Consider the following 21,225-nt stretch of genomic DNA (forward strand, 5'->3'; position numbering starts at 1 on the left):
AGCCACTTCCAGGTTTTAGCCGAAAATGTCATCGATGTGCTGGTGACATCTCCCCCGACCTCCCATTTTCTTCCTGTGGCTCATTCTAGCTAGGGTTGCCAAGTGGCCTCCTCAAAGAAACCAGACAGGGCCAGAGCACTCATCTTAATTTTCTTTTCTTGCACACATGCGCTCCTGACTTCAGTGGGACTGATATCACTTCGGCTGTGACATCATTGCTGGCCCCAGTGGCTGGGCTGGCTGGCCACTCCTGCAAGCGTGCGCAGGCTCAGGAAGCCACCCAGCTGCCCAGTCTGTCACTGCGCAGCCAGAGAAGGCTGTCAGAAACGCCGCAGAGGCCACCCAGGCTGGCTGGCCACTCCTGCTGGCCCCACGCACGAGGCCCTCGCCTGGGCAGTGGAGGGGGGAGGGGGAGGGGGTCCAGTATTCGAGGAGCATTGTCCCCAGACAGTCCCTCCAAATACTAGACTGTCCGGGTGAATACTGGACACCTGCAACCCTAAATCACTTCCTGTAGTGACATCATCATGCTCCCTGCTCCCCCCCCCCCCCGGTGGTCTGGTATCGTTCCAGACCACATCTGGCAACTCTAATGAAAGCTGCAGCAGAAACCAGGAGGTGGTGGTGGGAGATTGCCCACCATAATGGGTAAGTTGGCAACCTAACATACGCAGACACCCAATCATACTCAACTTCAGTTCAGAGCCCATTGGAGATACTAGAGCCCTCTAGGACTCAGGAAACAAGCATGCCTCATTGCACTGGGTGGAGTGCATGCAGCTGGCCAGTTCCTTGCACCTACTGGCCATGTGAGCAATGGGGGGAGCAGTGGCTGGCTGGCAGCAGCTGCTGGTGTCTGAGGAGAGGGAATCCTTCACCCTCAGTGGGGGACTGGCATTCCTCGGGGCAGCTGAGGCAATCTCTCACCTGTAAACATAGGCCTTGCTCAGAATAGATTCAAGCCGGTTGTTAAACTCAAAGAAAGCCATATACTGTGAAAGAGAACAGACAACAGGATCAGACCAGAAGGGAGGCCCTGGGAAGTCGCCAGCATGCTTCCTTAATAAAGCACTGTATGCCCTGATGGGTTTCTATCAACAATGGAAGTAAAAAAAATACCCAAGCGTACTGCTCCCTGAGATACAAGCTGAGCTTCATCCCAGCTCCAAAAATACTACTTTTGGGGCTCATGCAGCAGACCAGAGGGAAGCCTGTGCCACTCCCCGCCCCCCCACTGGCCCAAGGTGGCTCCAGATTGGCCAGCTGGGTTGGGACTAGTCAGGAGCCTCAGCCAGCAAGCTCCGAGATGGCACGTTCACCCCTCTGGCAACCAGATCCCCCACGGATTCATTAGTCAGAAGCAAGCCCCATGAAGGTTTTCAATGACTGTCGCTTCCCCCAGGTCTCCAGAGGCCGAGAGCTCCCCTTCCAAAACTCTCCCCGGGGCTGAAAATAAAAGGCACACTGGAGGTGGGTGGGTGTGAGAAGGCAAGAAGAGCAACATGCTGCCATTAGCTTTGCCTCCTGGCCCCAAATTACCGTGTGTGTTTCCCTCCCTTTTCTCCGGGCCTTATTGTTTTCCTCTTGGGAAGGCACAGGAAGGTGGCTGTGGCAGGAGATCCTCTCAGGAGCCAGGAAAGGAAGGCAGGCGAGGAGCGGGGACACATCTCCCATCCCCGCCTCTCTCCTACACAGTTCCAGTGGCAGGAAGGGAAGGAAGAAGAGGGAGGGAGCAAGCGAGGGAGGGAGCGAAGGAGGGAACCGCCTGCCTGGCTGCAGAGAAGGAGGAGGGGTCCAGAGCTGCCGCCTCTGGGCTACTGAGCTCAGCCACAGCGGCAGAGGCACTAGGTCCTTCCTTGGGCACGCCAAGCTTGGATGGAGAGAGGTGGAGAGCCGTAGAGTGCTCTCACTGCACATGTCCTGCTCACATCCCGAAGCAGCCTCCAGCCTCCTGCTATTATCCCCAGTTGCTTGCAGGCCCAATAGGAGCCTTGGAGAGGCTGGATCTTGCCCACAGGCTGTATGTTTGATACCTTTGCTCTAGAGCAATGCCAATAAGTTCTAACTCCTCTTTTGATACCTATGTTATCTACCTCCAGATGGGGTCTGGAATTCTCTTGGAATTACAACTGGTCTCCAGAATATAGGCCCTGACCTGGATAGCGCAGGTGATCCTGATTTCATCAGATCTTGGAAGCTAAGTAGAGTCGACCTTGGTTAGTAATTGGATGGGAGACCTCCAAGGAAGGCCAGGGTTGCAGAGGCAGGCAATGGCAAACCACCTCCTTTAGTCTCTTGCCAGGAAAACACTGCCAGGGATAGCCATAAGTCAGCTACGACTTGAGGGCACTCTCCACCACCACTCCAGACTATATATTTCCCCTGGAGAAAATGGTTGTTTTTTAGGGCGGACTCTATGGTATACCATAGAATCTAGGAGAAATTGAAGTCCTAATGACCTCACATTTCCACTGAGACCCCTCCCTCAATCTTTGCCTTCCCCAGGCATCACCCCCAAACCTCCAGGAATTTCCCAAGGTGGAGTCGGGCAACTCTATTTGATAGGCAATAAATGGCTTCTGGGACTTGGTTCCTTGCACTTCGTCACGACTCACCTTTAAGCAGCGAGGTAAGCGCAAGAGAGACTTTACACCAACTTTGAAGTAGAGAAAATCCAGTGGCAGAAGGCAAATGAGGTCCATCTGTAAAGGCACAACAGCCACCCCCCACAAATGCCAGTGAACGTCTCAGTTGCAAATTGTTCCTGTGAGTTTGCCACCCCCACAGTCCAGCAGTCAACAATTGCCCAGGCCTGTGTTTCTGCTATTGTGTTACAGTTGCTCGGGAGTCCGTATGGGGTCCCCTCTGTTGCCCCCAATGGGATGGGTTAGTCCGTGGAGAGCAGAGCACGCAAGCCGTGGCCTCTACTCAACATTACAAACAGCAATTAAATGCATTCCCTTACAGGCCAACATTAATTTAGTGCGAATCCTGCCTGAACAAGAAGGAAATCAGAAGGCAGATACCGGCTTTTTCTTTTGTATAAGGGCTGTAGACTAACATCTGATCTCAACCCTCTTTCCCCCATTCAATAACAATTTGTTTATAGTTTGTTAAATATCTCATCAAGGTGTATTCTTGTACAAGCTTATGTAGACTCATCCATAACTTAATGCAGAGTTCTTACTTTCTGGGGCAGTTGTGAGATCTGAAACTAAAGAAGGGGCTGCAGAAACAGGTCATGCCTTTAAGCCTGTGGGGGGGGGCACTCTCTTATCAGGCTGTTTTCACACTGCTTACTGGCCACGGAAGATCGCACCAAGCTCCCGGAATGACAGCATCTTCCTGGCGCGATTTCTTGCGTGAAATCGCACCAGGAAGATGCTGTCGTTCTGGGAGCTTGGCACCATGTTCTGTGGCCGGTAAGCAGTGTGAAAATGGCCAATATTCTGAAGGGTCAAATTAATTCCTAAGCAGCAACCAGAGCAGCAACCAGAGAAGTCTTTTTCTGCTTCCCGATCAGGGCATAACTCAGAATTCCAGAGGGAGCTCCATCCATTTTGTGCCTTCGTGGATTGAATAATGAATTTGCTCAAAGTGGCAAATTCCCACTGGAAACCAACTGACCAGCCACCAATTCCAGAATGGATTAAAAGCAAAGAGTACAATTGAATACAGAGCCAATATAGTTTAGAGCCAATAAACAAATACCAAACAACTAATAAAAAATAGCTAACAATAATACTAGGGGTGGAATTGTGAAGAGCTCTAAGAAGATCTTGTCAAACTGAGCAAGTACAACAACGAGATGAATGAGATTCGGCATTAATGAAAAGCAAAGCACATCAAGGAAGAAAATGCCAGTTTTATATACACAGTGACAAGATCTGACCAAGAAAAAGAACTTGAGGTTGTGCAGTTAGAACTAAATTGAAATGCCAACTTTTAAAACTTGTTAGAAGGAAGGTACCTGACTGCTTATTAGGATGCGAATTTATTGTATGTGGCCACAGGCCTTCACCTGACTGCTTATAGTTTAAATACCATTTATCATAATGTTTATCATAAAGTGCTAGAGATGCTCCCATTGACGAAGGAATGCTCAGTTATGCAGACATGCTAGAATAGCATCACATATACCATGATAATTAATTAAATAGCCAATAGAGCTATTTAAATATTTCCTTGGCCCATTACCGAGATTAGTGGGGAACAATTATATGAGCTAGTTCAGAATTTGCTAACCACCGCTAAAATTTCAATAACAAAGTGTTGGTGTAGTATAGAACCTCCCTCATTTCATACTTGGTTTATTAGATCGTGGGAAATGGCACAAAATTACAGATATCCTGTAGTTAAGCCCTTCAGATAGACGGCTTTTAAACCGGATTAGACAAATTCATGGAGGAAAAAAAATCTATCAATGGGTGTTGACCACGATACATAAAGGACACCTCAATATGTTAAGAGCCACCATACCAGTGAGAACCCGTTGCTGGGAGTACTGGTGAAGAAAAGCTATTGCCTTCCTGCTCTACTAGCGGGCTTCCATTTGGGGCATCTGGGTGGGATGCAGTATCTCAGACTAGACGGGTTTTTGGTCCGTTCCGCCTGGGATCTTATTTCACTATGCACTGCAGAATTTAAAACCCTTCATCATTCCAAGAGTTACATGCGAATAATAATATTGACAAAGGCATTGCTTGACTGCAATCAGGAAGTCTATAATCTCTACGAACGGTTGTTATTTTAGATAGATACAAAACCAAGTAAAATTTGACCGACCTTGAAGCGCCGAGACTTTAGGTAATTCTTTCTCATGGCCTTTTTATCAGTCTAGATGAGAGAGCAGATAAGGAGAAAAGTGTCCCTCAGGAGTCTTATAGGAAGGTGATTTACATTTCGTAACACTGATAAACAGGGCTTTTTTTCAGGGGGAACACTGTGGAACGGAGTTCCAGCACCTCTTGAAAATGGTCACATGGCCGGTGGCCCTGCCCCCTGATCTCCAGACAGAGGGGAGTTTAGGTTGCCCTCCGCCCTGCTTGGCGGCGCGGAAGGCAATCTCAACTCCCCTCTGTCTGGAGATCAGGGGGCGGGGCCACCAGCCATGTGACCATTTTCCCCGAGGGCAATTTAAACTTTAAAAAACTCCCCCCTTGTTCCAGCTGACCCAAAGTGACATCATTGTGCGGTCCTGAGTTCCACCACTGAGTTCCACCACCTCTTTGCCAGAAAAAAAGCCCTGCTGATAAAGATATAAGATGTGAAATTCCATCTGGGGTTGCATCCACTGAGACATTTAGCTCTGCCTTGCCTCCCAAATTGTAGTAGGTTTTTCCCCCAGCACTTCTGCATGACATTATTTGGCAGTTGTCCACTTTCCCCTGCCCCACCGTGATATTTCCTTCAAATCTGCTTTAAGTAGTCAAAGTGGATTTGGTCACCAATCAGAATGTGTAGAGTTCTCTATCCCTATCCAGTTCACAAAGGCTACCAGACCCTCAAGGACAGAGGAAGGCTAATGCAGTAACACCTGCACATTAGCTGAGGGTGACACAAGGTAATACCTCCCGATTTGTCTTTAATTCACTGTATAGTTTATACATTGAGTTCATTTCAAACATTATTACTATAAAGACTACCTGGCACTTCCTTTTGCTCTCAGCCTTCAAGGCACTGTGTGTGTCTAGTCTGGCATTTAAGAAGAATTTGGATTGATTTCTGCTGGCTTTTGCATTTTCAGTGGTGGCCCACCCACCTGGCAGGCAATTGCCTTGGGCACCAGAGGGGCAGGGAGTGCCAGGGTAGCAAGTGGCAACCATGAGCAGTGTACCCAGCCCCAGTGCTGCTGCCTGAGGCCCACTTGCCTGACATAGCTTCCCTACTCTTGCCCCTGTGAAGGAGAGAGGGAGGGAGGAAGCGCAGGAAGCAGTTGCCAGCTCTGCCATAGTGGTGCCAAGCTCCCCACCCACCCAGCTTGCATTACAGCACCACTTCCTTTCCTGCCCAGGTCTATGTGTGCCTGGCTTGGGGCACAGATGCTTGGCTCTGGCTGCAGTTACTCTCTATGCACCCAGGCCATGGTGGAGGGACACATGTCTAGCAGCTGGCTTACGACACCAAGTGGACTCTGTTGCTGACGGCTTCTTCCCAAAGAAGGAGCTGTAACCTAACACAAGGACTAAAGTCAAGCTATATGCCAGCCTGCATTTCACAGAGAAGACCAGCAAGATCAAGTCATAATTAACACCATGATATTTCAAAATCTGCTTCCTACCCACCCACCATTTTTTAAATATCCAGCTTGAAGAGGAGATCGGATGAGCTTGAAAGCCTGCTCAGCGTTGTGTAAATTGGGTTGGTCCTAACAAAAGATATTACTTGGATTTTGTTCTTCTTATCACAGTACAACTGCCCGCCCTGCTTGCCCAACTCACTATGATGTCTCCTCTTTCAACAAACTGCAGGCGGACTTGGAAGACGGTGATATCCAACAGGTAGATGAAGTCACAGACATAGTCCACAGTCATCCAGTAGTAGACATTTCCGGGTGTTTGGTATGGGAAAGCCCAACGGACTGGAATCAGCCAGCAGTTCCAGTTCCACGCCACAACCACAACGAAGAGCCACAAGATGTACATCAGATCTGGGGTGGGAAGGAGGAAAAGCCCAGCACAGACTCAGTAATACAGACAAAGATAGCAGGTCGCCATGTTGTACTGGGGGAAAAAATTCCAAAACCAAAAGTTGTATTAAGAACATTTACATCCAGACCACAATCTACAGCTCTGCTGGATTTTATATTTGCAAAGAGACTGTGGCCATTTTTTGCATCTGTGTTCAGGTAGCTTTTAATGAGTCCTAAATACCATTTGGCTCTCTACCACATGTAATCTAATTTATTCTGTAAAAGAATTGTGCTGTAATTATCTTTTCTCTAGCCTCAGTATGCTCCCTCTCAAACTTGCTTTGCTCCAATCTTTTTCAGAGTAGTGCAGCCCAAGAGTATTAGCCAGCCGTCACCATGGGAAGGCACGCATTTGCAAAGGTCTTGCCCATGTCGGCACCATTTTTCTTGTCATCATCACTCCCTTGTACCTGCCATCTTCTCCACAATGCCAATAGATAGCTTTGGTGGGGGGGGGGCGCTTTTCAAAATAAATAATTGCAATAATTGCTCTCGCACGAAATCATGCCAGGAAGACGCTGCCATTGCGGGAGCTCGGTACGATGTTCCGTGGCCGGTAAGCAGTGTGAAAACAGCCACTGTTTTCTGTAAGGCCTACACTGGTCAGAATGATCATTTTCATGACAAATGCCTCTCTCCTGTTTCTCATTATGGCAATCACATGCAAGCAGCTCACAAGTAATTTAGGCCTCTCCTCTGAAAAGACTCAGAGTAATGTCACTGACAGACATCCGTTGCAAACTGATATCTATTTTATATTAATGAGATGCAACATAAACACAAACACATGGAGATAGGTGAAGATGGGCAGCTGTGGGAGTCTGTCTGTAGCAGTAGAAAAAAGCAAGAGTCCAGTAGCACCTATAAGGGTAACAAAATTTGTGGTAGGGGATGAGCTTTCGTAGCCACAGCTTGCCTCTACGGATACAGCTGAACTGTATCACTTCAATTGTATCAAATCACTGGCTGTCCCCACAGCTTGTGGTATTAATCGTAAGCCTTTATCGATCTCCCCTTAGTTATCTGTCCTTCAAACTGAAAAGCATCTTTGTAGGGGTGGGAGGAGCTTTCCCTTAAACTCAGAGAGACTGCTGAATTGTAACTGATAACGAAGCTCAAGACAATGCATCCACCTGGACTGGATCAAGACACTGACTTCCTGTCTCATTACCATTGCTAATTTCTCCACACCCACTACCCTTCTGCATACCCCACCCTATTCAATCACACCTGCCATTGTCATTCACTGGCTATTATCATTTGGCTTCTGTAATTACTCCACTCTCCAAGATATAAGGACAGATGGACTCACCTTCTAGCTGTATCTGAAGAAGTGAGCTATGAATCACAAAAGTTCATATCCTACCACAAATTTTGTCCATGTTATAGGTGCTACTAGATTCTTGCTCTTTTCTACATAAACACATGGTAGGAGTGGTCACAGCTGCGGCTTCCTCATGGTATGCCCCGATGTGTCCGGGGTTGTTGCTGGGAAACGGCAGTGAGGGGGGCTTCCCAATTCTCCTTTGGAGAGGAATCCATCACTGCGATTCTCTGTCTTATCATGATGGAAGAGCACGTTCTGCTGGTCTATGACTCTGTCTTTCCTCGAAATGGCCGCTGCGGCCAAAGGAAGGAAGAAGAACTTTCAGGTCACCGAGTGCCCTCCCCTCCAGACAACGCAATCCTAAGAGCCCAGTGCGTAAACCTAAGTACAATTCCAAGAAGATTTAGGATTGTTGTCAAATATTTTGCCCATTCCTGGCACCTCATTTCTCTTTTTCACAGTAACTCATCACTTATATATAAAAAGAGCACGTCCAGTTACTCACTGGTGAGAGGATCAATACTGCTGGGAAACTGGCACTTTTTCAAGCGAAGCCTCTTTGGTTTGCCAGAAAGGTTCTCTTTCCCAGTTTCATCCTTTTTTTCTTCTGAAGGGTTTTCTTTGGAAGGTGCTGTGAAAACAAACCAAAACAATTAGAACAATATTTATTTTAGTCCCCTTGCATATCACCTTTCGGTACCAAGAATGACCAAAACTCACAATAAAAACACCTTAAAATGTAATAACCATCATTAAAATTCAGTTTACAAGTGCAGTCCATAAAACCCCAAAGCAAAAATCCTTCTTCCAACCTCCAACCTCTAAATCTATCTGGATGACCTGGAAAAAATAAACTTGGCACACCTCCTGGAGTAAGAGCTCCACAGTTCAGTACTTTGTGAACTTGAAAATGTTTATGGCATTCAAGGTCAAAAACAGCACTTGGAACTGGGCTAAAAACAAATTACACAACTTTTAAGGTTGACAAGTGTGGGATATGGATTTAATGAAAGAGATTTTGTACACTTTTTCTGTGCCTTTCAGTATTATGCACTTCTACTATTCTCAGGAGCTATTGTAGTATTTGTAACGCAACTTGCAAGAAAATGAGACTTGAAACAAAATACCAAAGAAGAATGTATGTTAAACATGTTAATCACTGAGAGAACTGAGATTTATCAATATAAGGCTTGCTATAGGGTAGAGATGCACCTGTCACACACCTGCTGTATGAGTTAATACAGAAACCTCTTTGTAGAACTGCTTATGCAAAATGTAGCAATAGAAGCCTGTAGAAGAAGATAGAAACTATGGTGCTGAAAGAAAGAAGAATTTAGCTGTAAGTTCCAGTCCAGCACAGCAACCGAGCTGTAAGTTAGTTAGAGCAACGGAACTGTCCAAGGCTAACAGGACATTCCAGAGAAGGGGAGATCACTCCCCTCCCACGGAATCCGGAGAAATCATCTCTGAATCAAGCCCACAAGGCTGCCAGAAGCAACAGAGGGGCACCAATGACTAGACTGCCAAATGTTACATTGACCAAAGGAATGGACATGAATGAAAAGTCTATGAAAGAGATGCGTGAGAAAGGAAGTAAGATGTACCCTTCTAGAGATAAGCCAAGGACATATGAGATAAGAAATGAGTATTGGGTAATATTGTAATTGTGCTATTGACCTAAGTTGCTTCTTCCAATGAGGATACCCCTGGAGATCTGTAGGTGGCTGCCCTCAAGCCAATGGTGACCACTGTAGTTTCTAAGCCAACAGAATAACAAATATTATAATTAATCAGAAGGTATTAATTGCTTTGCACTGCTATTGTAACTCTGATGAGCTTTGGGCACAAGGAGACCTTTTACTCTCTGTGTACCCATCGTTCCTCCATTGTTTAATAAACAATTATAGATTGCTTCACCCACAGGACTCCGCGTGTGTCTCTTATCACGATTGGCTAGAGGGACATTCAAGGTACTAGTTGTGTACAACACAAGGGAGAAGTTATAAACTAAAAGGGAGACAACAAGCAAGAAATCCGAAATAGACTGAGACTTGAAAGGGCAGCCATGAAGGAATTTTAAAAGATCCTTAGGGATAACAATATGTTGCTAGAGTCCAAGATCAAGATAATTTATACTATGGTATTCCCCATTACTATGTATGGCTGTGAAATTTGGATTATGAAGAAAACTGACAGGATGTAAATGGATTCATTTGATGTGAGGGGATTGTAGGAATAAAACACTGTGGCCTAATTTGAATGTACAGAGTGCCTGCAGAGGGAAAGGCTTGGTACTTTGTATAGTTTGTTTATCTATAGCTGCTGAATGCTGAACTAGCCCCTCCCTGCTGTGAGTGAAGATTCCGTTCTGTGTCAGTTGTTAAATGTCTGTTGCTGAAACTCTCTCTCTCTCTCTCTTGTACAAGACATGAATGTTTCTCTCAGTTTGTTGTTTATATTATTGTAAATAGTTTTTAAATGAAGTTCTTCTTTAACTAAACAAACTTATCTTAAATTATATTTCTTCTCACTGGACTTCACTGCGTACTCTGCTATACACGTGTGGAAAGGTGGTATATCCTGCACCAGGTGAGTGATGGGATATTGCGCCACACTGAGGATTCACAGAGATATTCACATATATCTCTCTCTCCCCCCTCACATTTGAAATGTAGTGCTGCAGTAGAGTTTTACGGATACCCTGGGTAGTCAAAAAAACAAATAAGTGGATTCTAGATCAAATTAAGCCTGAATTCTCCTTAGAAGCTAAAATGACTAAACTGAGGCTATTGTACTTTGACCACATCATGAGAAGATAAGATTCATTGGAAAAGACAATAATGCTTTTGTTTTATCTCCACTGCTAACACCTTTGGACTGGGTGCCTTTGGACGTCATAAAGTCGTAACGTAATAACATGATTGGGCATACACAAAGAAATTTTTAAAGGGGGTGGTGGTGATATGACAGCATCAGTGACACCAACAGAGGTGACAATGATGATGTCCACACCTCACCACATAACCCTCTTTATTTCATGGCGGTGTGGACAAAAAAAGACAGCATCCACACCAGGATTAAAAGCACCGTGCGGAAAGGTCTAAGAGTCTCTCTCTACACGAGACATCTGACATGTAAAGAACATATAGACAACAAACTCTCCTCTTCTATTTAGAGCACTATTATAGTAGCAATTTACTAAAGTGTTATTATGCAACAGAGTTATCTTTCATATACAAAATATCATACAAAAATATGTTACAAGCAATCTACTCCGATGTAAACACAAACATATTTCTTATATAAGTAAATTCAAATATTAAATACACAGCAATCAGAACTCACAACAATCCGTATTTGTACGCATTCCCACTGCAATTAGTTCCAAGGATAAATATAGGCAAACTGCCACAGTTCAGGAGTCTGTACCACGTAGTAATAACCACCAATATCCTCAATAATTCCTTTCCACACAATCAATAAAGAACTTCTTCAAATATAAGAAACATGTTTGTGTATACATCGGAGTAGATTGCTTGTAACATATTTTTGTATGATATTTTGTATATGAAAGATAGCACAGTTGCATAATAGCACTTTAGTAAATTGTTACTATAATAGTACTCTAAATAGAAGAGGAGAGTTTGTTGTCTGTAGTTTCACATTCTCTCCCTTGAGTGCCTCTTTATGTGTATATGCAAAGAACATATGTCAGGAGATGCAATGTTAGCCAGGAAGGGCAGTTTGAAAAGACAGAACCGGTAGCAGGGCAAAGGCTTTGGAAGAGGCTATGACATGCCAGAATGGAAACTTCAGCCCATTAGAATCTCTCCAGGTCCAAGCCTGGCTCTGGAAGGCAGCTCCAGTCTATTTCCATTCCTCGCTGCACCCTGGTTGTGATCCCACACAGTATTAGACAGGAGAGGTGAAATTGACAGAGCCTTCCAGAGGCAAAGATGAAATTTACAAATCTTCTGAGGAGCAATCTCCGCAAGCTCTATCTTTATAAACTACACTTCCTGGCTAACACTGAAACCCCTACACTTGCCGAGCATGTGCTGAGGCATCTCATGTAGAGAGGCTCTAAGTCTGTTGATGTCAATGGAGCGTAACTGCTTAGGACTGCTCTCTTAGTTGCCTCACAATCAGAGCTAGCCCAAGGTTGTTGTTTTTTTGCACACACACCCCAATCAATAGAGAAGTGATAACTTTAGAATGAATGTTTTACTTGGGGCATTCTGAATGAAAAATAGATGAGCTCTTCAAAAGCCTTCCTGGCTTCATCTTGGCAGATATAGAAGACCAGAGTCAACAGACAAAGAGATTCTAGATGCCACTTACTAACACGCGTCCCTTCAAGCGTCTTGCCTTTTGGTGGCCCTCAAAATCTGGTACCCTCAGCAATCACCTTGGTGGACAGGCCAGCTAGTGGTCAGTCTGGTCCTGCTTATAGTTGAGTGACAGCTGGCTAACAGCATTTGAACAAAGGAGAATTAAATGAGAGATAGAGGCATCTTCTCACCCTAAGTCTAAAACATATCCTCTAAGATGTTAAGATATTAGATTTGTTGTCCAGGGCCATTTGCACACTACTCACCTTCATCCGGAACGCTGCGGAACGTCGCAAAAAAACCATGGAAGATAGCATCTTCTCGCGCGAGTTTTGCACGACATCGCGCAAAACTCGCGCGAGAAGACGCTATCTTCCGCGTTTTTTTCCCAACATTCCACAGCGTTCCGGATGAAGGTGAGTAGTGTGCAAACAGCCCAGGTTCCATTCATGTCTCTGTCTTTCTCTGAGTCTTTCTACATGAAGCCTCTTACACGAGAAAGCTCAAGTATAGGGAGATGCAATATTAGCCCAGAAGTGTAGTTTAAAAAGACAGAGCCAAACGTTAATTTCACCTCTCTACAAAGCCAGCAAAGATCACTCCTTAGAGGGTTTGTTAATTTTTTTTTTGCCTCCCCAAAGGGTAAGTGAAATTGATTAGGAGAGGTGAAGAGGAAATTAACAAACCCTCTGAGGAGTGATCTTTGCTGGCTCTGTAGAGAGGTGAAATTGACTACACTTCCCAGCATTTGAGTATTCTCGTGTAAGATGTCTCGTGCAGAGAGACTCTCAGCCACCTTATTAGCTGCTTCCCTTGAAGTTTGCTCAAAAAGATTCCAAAAATCTCATCCCATCATGGGCTCTGCATCTCACAAAAGGATGAAAATTCTCTAAATAGTCTGTAAGACCCTCCTTCCCCTGCTAGTTTTTGACCAGCCAGACTCCAGAAGGTTGCTTCTCCAGGAGCAAGGCAAACTCCATCAACATATGAATTGACATCCTGCCAGCTTTTAGAAACTACAAGCTAGAAGGAAAAGCTTGTTCTGCAACATTTTGATCTGATTGCCTGTGAAGGCTTTTAGGTTGGCCCCTGAGCATTCACAGAGTGCAAATTCAACATTTACCTTGCCAAGCTGTAAATTTTTATCCAGATACTTACAGGGTACAGGTGTTTCTTCATCAGAGGAGGCATCTGGGTCAACCAGCTTCTCTTTCACTTTCTCCGTTCGGTCCTTAAAAAGTCGCACTAGTTCCTGCAGGCGATCGTTGATAACGTCGCTATTCTGGCTGGTTGCAGAGCCACCGCGTTTGGGCAACCTGCAGAGAGATTACAAATGAAAAACTTCTGGCTAACCAGACTAATCATTCCACTAGGTTGTCCAGGCAGTGTGGGCAGCTGTGACTGCAGATGGGAGGAAAGCTTGACAGTGGGCAAAGAAAGGATGTACAGGCAGGTGGGGGCATGTGGGAGGGAAGGCCAGGGCCGGATCTAGAGGGGGGGCAGGGGGGTAGTCTGCCCCCGGCGCCGCCAGGAAGGGGGCGCCGAAAGCAGCTCCCAGAGCGTGCAGGCGGCAGGATGGGCAGCTGCGCTGCCTTTTGCTTGCCCCGCAGGACAGGGGGCGGCTGGCTTGCCCCGCACCCCCTGTCCTGCAGGGCAGGAAAAGGGCAGCACGGCCGCCCACGCCATTCACTTGCTCTGCAGGGGAGGGGGCAGCCGTCCACCCCCTGTCCCGCGGGGCAGGTGCATGGCGCGGGCAGCCTCACAGGCTCCCGCGCTGCCTTTTGCTTGCCCCGCGGGACAGGGGGCGGCTGGCTTGCAGTGCACCCCCTGTCCTGCAGGGCAGGCAAAGGGCAGCGCAGCCGCCCACGCCACTCACTTGCCCTGCAGGAGAGGGGGCAGCCAGCCGCCCCCTGTCCCGCGGGGCAGGCGCATGGCGCGGGCAGCCTCGCAGCCCCCCGCACTGCCTTTTGCTTGCTCCGCAGGACAGAGGGCGCGCAGCAAGCCGGTCACCCCGTGACTAGTCCAAGGTTACCCAGCTGGCTTCAAGCAAAGGAGTCGGGGATCAAACCCAGTTCTCCAGATTAGAGTCCCGTTGCTCTGAACCACTACACCAAACTGGCTCACACCAAAATGTGACCAACAAATGAAATGAGCAAGCCTTGTCTCCCAACTCACTCTTCTGCCTGTGGGCTGGAGTGTTCTGACCAAGCTTTGACTGGAGACTGGTACGGACTTGCCGATGGTACTCGAAGTTCTTCCACATTGTCTTCCTGGGAGAACAGCTTTTTTCTAAAGTAGGAAAAGAGTTCAGGAAATGGTGCCATTTATTTATATATCCTACTATATAAAAGGCTACGCTTATTCAAGACAACTCACTTCCTACCATGGTGCGCCACCAGAGGGCGCTGCTGTAGAGGGAAGCTCAGATGAGGCAGCCAGACCTCCAGAGAGCACGCCACAGCGGGAAGCCCAGGCTAGGATGAGACACCGAGCAGGCGACAATGCCCGCCCCCCACCTTCACCCAACTGGAATCATGAGTGGAGCAGGTGGCAATGCCCACCGCCCCTCTTCACCCAGCTGGGATCAGGAGCAGAAAGGGGCCAATGCCCACCCACCCCCTGCCTTCACCCAACTGGGATCAGGAGCGGAGAAGGTGGCAATACCTGCTCCCCATCTTCACCCAGCTGGGATCAGGAGCAGAAAGGGGCCAATGCCCACCCACCCCCCGCCTTCACTCAGCTGAGATCAGGAACAAAGCAGGTGGCAATGCCCACCCCCACCTTCACTCAGCTGGGATCAGGAACAAAGCAGGTGGCAATGCCCACCCCCACCTTCACTCAGCTGGGATCAGGAGTGGAGCAGGTGGCAAGGCCTGACCCGCGCCTTCACTCAGCTGGGATCAGGAGTGGAGCAGGTGGCAATGCCCGACCTGCGCCTTCACCCAGCTAGGATCAGGAACTAAGCAGGTGGCAATGCCCATCCCCCGCCTTCACTCAGCTGGGATCAGGAGCGGAGCAGGTGGCAATGCCCGCCTGCCCTTCATCCAGTTGGGATGAGGAGGGGAGCAGTTGGCAATGCCCAGCCCCCCTTCACCCAGCTCGGATCAGGAGTGGAGCAGGTGGCAATGGCCACCCTCGCCTTCAGCCAGCTGGGATCAGGCACAGAGCAGGTGGCAATGCCCATTCCCCCTTCACCCAGCTAGGATCAGCCACAGGGCAGGAGGAAATGCCTGCCCCCTTCACCCAGCCTGGATGAGGCACAGAGCAGGAGGTAATGCCCACCCCCAATTTCACACGGCAGGGATCAGGAGTGGAGCAGGTGGCAATGCCCTCCCCCTTCACTCAGCCAGGATCAGGCAAGGAGAAGGTGAGAATGCCCACCCCCTTCACTTGGCCAGGATCAGGCGTGAGCAGGAGGCAATGCCCCCCTCCCACTTCATTCAGCCAGAATCAGGAGCAGAGTAGGAAGTAATGCCCATCCCTTCTTCACCCAGCAGGGATCAGGAGCAAAGCACGTGGCAATGCCCACCCCTGCTTCACTTGGCCAGGATCAAGCACGGAGCAGGAAGCAACGCCCGCCCCTTCACCCAGCCAGGATCAGGGGTGGTTCAGGTGGCAATGCCCTCCTCCCCTGCCTTGATCTGGTAGGGATCACTGATGGAGGAGGAGGGAATGCTGTCTTGCCTGCCCTCTCCTTTCTAGAGCCCATTGTATTTTTTCCCACAACGGACTTTGATGCTAGTTTGAAATATTGATATATCTTTTTTGTCATACTCAGATTGTTTTTCTGTGTGCAGACAGGAATAAGCATTCTCTTTCTTTCCTTGTAGAAAACCGAGTAGTAAAATGACAGTGCAATCCTAAGAACATTTTCCTGGGAGTAAACACCAATGAAAAATATGGGACTTACTTCTGAGTAGAGTTGCTTAAGATTTCTACTTGAAGCTCTTTCCCGTTTTCTTCCTGGGAGTACTGCTTTTTTCTAAAGTGGGGAAAAGTTCAGGAAACAGTTTATTTATTTATTTATTTAAAATATTGATATATGCAGTGCTTTTTTTCTGGGGGGAAGCAGCGGTATGCATACCCCTAAACATTTTGTGAATCTAATGGGAGAAAGAAAATTTTTTAAAATGTTGGAATTCCTGCTAAACCAACTCCAAACGTATTATGGATATTTATGTGATTTGTTACGTTTTATGTAGCGTATGTTGGCAACAAAGATGTTTAGTTATATTTAAACACACTAGGAGCGCTGTTCGTCTGACAAAAAATGGAACGTCTTTGAGCATCGAACATGCCACCGAGATCCCTGGCATAATCAGTGATCGTTAAAGTGCAGAAAAATACAAACAAGTCTTCTCTAAGCCACTGGGAGCTCTGGTAGTTGGAATCTAGCACGGTGATTGGTCAGTCTTGTTGCTACCCCCCCCCGATGGCGGCAACCAAGTTGTATAAACATTCTCTCTTTCCTTGTAGAAAACTGAGTAGTAAAATGACAGTGCAATCCTAAGAACATTTTCCTGGGAGTAAACGCCATTGAAAAATATGGGACTTACTTCTGAGTAGAGTTGCTTAAGATTGCTGCTTGAAGCTCTTTCCTATTTTCTTCCTGGGAGTACTGCTTTTTTCTAAATTGGGGAAAAGTTCAGGAAATAGTACAGTTTATTTATTTATTTAAAATATTGATATATGTCATAATCAGATTGTTTTTCTGTGTGCAGACAGGAATAAGCATTCTCTTTCTTTCCTTGTAGAAAACTGAGTAGTATAATGACAGTGCAATCCTAAGAACATTTTCCTGGGAGTAAACACCATTGAAAAATATGGGACTTACTTCTGAGTAGAGCAGTTTAGGATTGCTCCTTAAAATCCTTTAAAGCATACTATTGCTGGAGTATCAATGTTTTTATGCCAGCTGTGGAAAGGCTAGCTATGCTTCAGTAGAAGTGGGTGACTCTTAGGGCCCTATGCACTCGAGATACAATCCAGTAGTTTGGTTTTCGATATCAGTCGGAGAAACAAAGACTTGGAGAACGAATAACGCATGGCAAGTCCAAGTGTCTAAGAACTGTATCCGCTGATCCATGCATCTGAGCTTACAAATGAGATCACAACTTCCAAGACCAGTGGGCAGATTCAAAACCAATAATACGGTTTGGAAGCACAAAATAAGCTCACAATGAGTAACAAAGAATGATTGATGATGCTAATGAGCTTGGAAAGTGGATCCTAGAAGATATCAGATCAGCTTTGAAAACAGATTATGGGTGCCTGAGACTCAATGACAGCGTTGGTACGTTCCCCAAACCAGATGAACACACCGATGAGCTTTTTGTTCAGATACCACCCCCACCCCCCGCAAACCACCCCAAATGCCATATTATGGCTTGGATCCTAAGATGTCGAGTCCAGCTGTGCAGCAGCAAGTCCTCCCAGAAAACAGCTTTTCCATCCAGGGTGGAGGGAGGAGCCATTTTAGCTGATTCCTCCCTCCTACAGGAGACTCTTAAGAATCACTCTGCATGTTACTTCTTTTACGAGTTCTCCACAGAGCACAAACACATGTCAACTTGAGGACTGGCTTCTATAAAATAAACGAGAGTGCAAATGGGCTCGGGAAGCTGCCACGGGGGAAGGAAGAGCCCCTGCCTTTCCCCCCAGCTTTTTTCCCCATGCAAAAGCAGCGCAAAGGGGAGACCTTTCCCCATTTCTGCTGCTCCACATGGAGGTATTGTGAGGTGGGGAAAACTCCCCCTCTAGTTCCTTTGGGTCAACTGACCCACTGGCTGCTTGTTTTGCTTGCATGTATAAGTCACTTGGGTAGATTTCATTCCGTCAGTGAACAGAATGATGTTAATAATAATAATATTTGATTTATATACCACCCTTCAGGACAATAACACCCACTCAGAGCAGTTTACTAAGTATGTTATTATTATCCCCACAACAATCACCCTGGGAGGTGGGTGGGACTGAGAGAGCTCTAAGAGAGCTGTGACTGACCCAAGGTCACCCAGCTGGCTTCAAGCGGAGGAGTGGGGAATCAAACCCGGTTCTCCAGATTAGAGTCCTGTTGCCCTCAATCACTACACCAAACGGGCTCTTTGTTGTTTCTGAAATTATTCTTTTAGTAAATAAAAACACGTGGGATGGCACAGCTAATATGATATTGCAACAAAGTGACGTCAGTGTGTGATTTAAATAAATTCGCAAACATATCTCACAATAGGTTGTGGTTTTTTGGCATTGCTGAAAACATCTGTCAAAAACAGTGAGCAGTTTCTGTTTAGCACTGGTTCTACCCTCATCTTTAGAACAAAGGTTCTTAAAAAAATACAATTCATACCTCTTGGCGGCCATGGGCGCAGCTGGCACTGTGAGGGTTTGGGATTTGTTTTTGGAGATGGGGCGAGTGCGTCGGATAAGCCTTGGCAGCCGTGAAGAACCATTTTTAAAGTTTACACTCTTGATGTTCACAATAGGACTCTTGCTTGCCTGTAGTCCTTGGGATGAAAGAATATTTTATGAATTATAATGAAAAACAAGTGAGATAAAAACAAGCTTGTTGGCTTTGGCCACAGACAGAAGATACAAAGCCCTTCTACCAACAGGCTCTTCCTTGAGTCCCCCAACCTTGTTGAGCTGTTGCTTTTGCAGTTTTAAAAAATAGTAAATCCTGGCTGCCAGCGGGGTCAGTTACAAAATAGCTGCTAAGTGTTATGAGCAGGGCTTTTTTTCTGGGAAAAGAGGTGGGGGAACTCAGTGGGTTGCCCTCAGAGAAAATGGTCACATGGCTGGTGGCCCTGCCCCCTGATCTCCAGACAGAGGGGAGTTTAGATTGACCTCCGTGCCGCTCAGTGGCATGGAGGTCAATCTCAACTCCCCTCTGCCTGGAGATCAGGGGGCGGGGCCACCAGCCATGTGACCATTTTCAAGAGGTTCCGGAACTCCGTTCCCCCACATTCCCCCTGAAAAAAAGCCATGGTTATGAGATCAAGCATAGCAAGGTTCCAAGCCAAGAGTGCTTCCCTGTCTCTTGTCTGTCTGTCTCTCTCTCACACACACACAAACTCTGGGGCCAAAACAGTAAAGTTTTGTTTAAAACTCCAAATCAAAGTCTATGTACTTATGTTTTTATGCATCTATTGCCTTAATAAAATTTTTATAGTACACTTCTGTGAATACTTTGGTGCATAAAACATACTACTACTGTTATTTCTTGATCACTCTTATATACATAGCTTGTTTCTCTTAGAATTCTAACTTTTAATCACTAGTTCCTTTTTATGGAATTCTTAGGAAAAAACTAAAGGTGTTTGATGCAATTTTGCTCAAGGGTAAAAAGGTAAAGGTAAAGGTAGTCCCCTGTGCAAGCACCAAATCGTTACTGACCATGTCGCATCACGACATTTTCTTGGCAGACTTTTTGTTATGGGGTGGTTTGCCATCACCTTCCCCAGTCATCATTTAATTATTGATACAAAAATTAAACAAAAAACATTGTAAGATATTTTAAATAAACAAAAGTTGAATTATTCCTGAAATAGTATAATGCACAGAAGATAATTTGGTTCAAATCCCAGCTCTGCAGTACTGAGAAATAAAAATATTGTTATACAACTAATATTTTTAATGTACTAAAAGAAATAAATTGTTAATAAACAAGTTCGTATTAATTCTACTAATAATATGAATTACTATCTTTTAGCCACCTCTGAACCAAACCCTACAGTTGTTAAGTTTTTAGATTTGGTTTTTTTAAATATGATTTGATTCATTCTGAGGCTTTCTGAAAATGAATTTCTTTTAGGGTGTTTTTTATTCTTATTAACACATGGTATTAGGATGTTACTCATCCAGAAAAGTAAATACAAAAATAAATAAATGTTCTGCATATAGTGTGAATTATCTCTTCAACATCTAAATGATGAAGCCATGGAAGGCCAAAGCCTGACTCTCTCCACAGGGCTGTTTATGAAGTAATAATGCTTTTTTTTCAACCTTCCACACAGCGTCTGGTCTCTTGTGATCTCTGCAAAGCAACCAGTCTACGCATACACAGAACCACTAGGGAATGCCTCCTTTTCTCCTGCAAAGTGTGTGTGAAATTTCAAGACAGAATCCTTCCCGGGACTTGTCCGTTTCCTATTACAATGTCTGAAGGAGCCGTGGGAGACTTCTTTCTTCAGAAAGAGGGAAAGTTGCAGTTCTGGCATAATTCACAGAGAAACTATTTCTTTATAAATACTGAGCATCACACTCAAAAGATACAAAGGCAGAAAAAGTAAAAGATACACATGCCACAAAACATGGCAAGAGCTGGCAGGCAGCTATATTACCTGAGTTGCGAGAAAGGGGTGCTTCTTCCTTCAAGAAACTGGGGTTCACCACACCAGCTTTTTGCTTCCTGGAGACAAGGATAGGAATGCGAGAAGGAGCCATGGGAACATTGGGCAGCTGCTCGGCTATGCCTTGGTAGGGAAGAGTGGAGTTCTGAGGATCGGGTGCTTTTTCATGCATCAGGTGAACTAACTCCACATCTCGGTTTTTCTTGGACATGGTGCTAGGCATCTAGTACTTTGAGGAAAGGTCAATGGAGTTTGAAGCTGCAACAGCAAACAGAATGGCTGGTAAGAGAGTGTGGTGTTTCAATTCCAAAAATGCCATTTCTTTAGGAGATAATACAACACAAACAGCACAAACATAGGGTTATCAACCCAAAGGAAGGGCCTACCACAGATCAGGTCCCCTGAGGAAATGGTAGACGTGATGTCTGTCTAGGGCTTCTATTTCACCTGGACTCCATGGCATACCACAGAGTGCAAGGGAAACAGAAATCCTAGAGTGACACCACATTCCTGAGCTGCCTTCCCTAT

General features: G+C 46.0%; 1 protein-coding gene across 1 annotated transcript in view; it reads right to left on the reverse strand.

Moving 5' to 3' along the window:
- Positions 1-20,908, reverse strand: part of CNGB1 (cyclic nucleotide gated channel subunit beta 1) — a 43,559-nt gene extending 22,651 nt beyond the window's left edge. Inside the window, exons 1-9 of the mRNA XM_055000834.1 lie at positions 20,689-20,908; positions 18,696-18,852; positions 14,525-14,638; positions 13,508-13,665; positions 8,524-8,649; positions 6,441-6,649; positions 4,786-4,836; positions 2,616-2,702; positions 928-992 (exon numbers count right to left, since the gene is read on the reverse strand). Of these exons, the coding sequence (XP_054856809.1) occupies positions 928-992; positions 2,616-2,702; positions 4,786-4,836; positions 6,441-6,649; positions 8,524-8,649; positions 13,508-13,665; positions 14,525-14,638; positions 18,696-18,852; positions 20,689-20,908 (1,187 nt within the window). The remainder of the gene's footprint in view (positions 1-927; positions 993-2,615; positions 2,703-4,785; positions 4,837-6,440; positions 6,650-8,523; positions 8,650-13,507; positions 13,666-14,524; positions 14,639-18,695; positions 18,853-20,688) is intronic.
- Between the last annotated feature and the right edge of the window lie 317 nt (positions 20,909-21,225).

The sequence above is a fragment of the Eublepharis macularius genome, chromosome 16 (genome assembly GCF_028583425.1).
Source record: "Eublepharis macularius isolate TG4126 chromosome 16, MPM_Emac_v1.0, whole genome shotgun sequence".
Taxonomy (NCBI): Eukaryota; Metazoa; Chordata; class Lepidosauria; order Squamata; family Eublepharidae; genus Eublepharis; species Eublepharis macularius.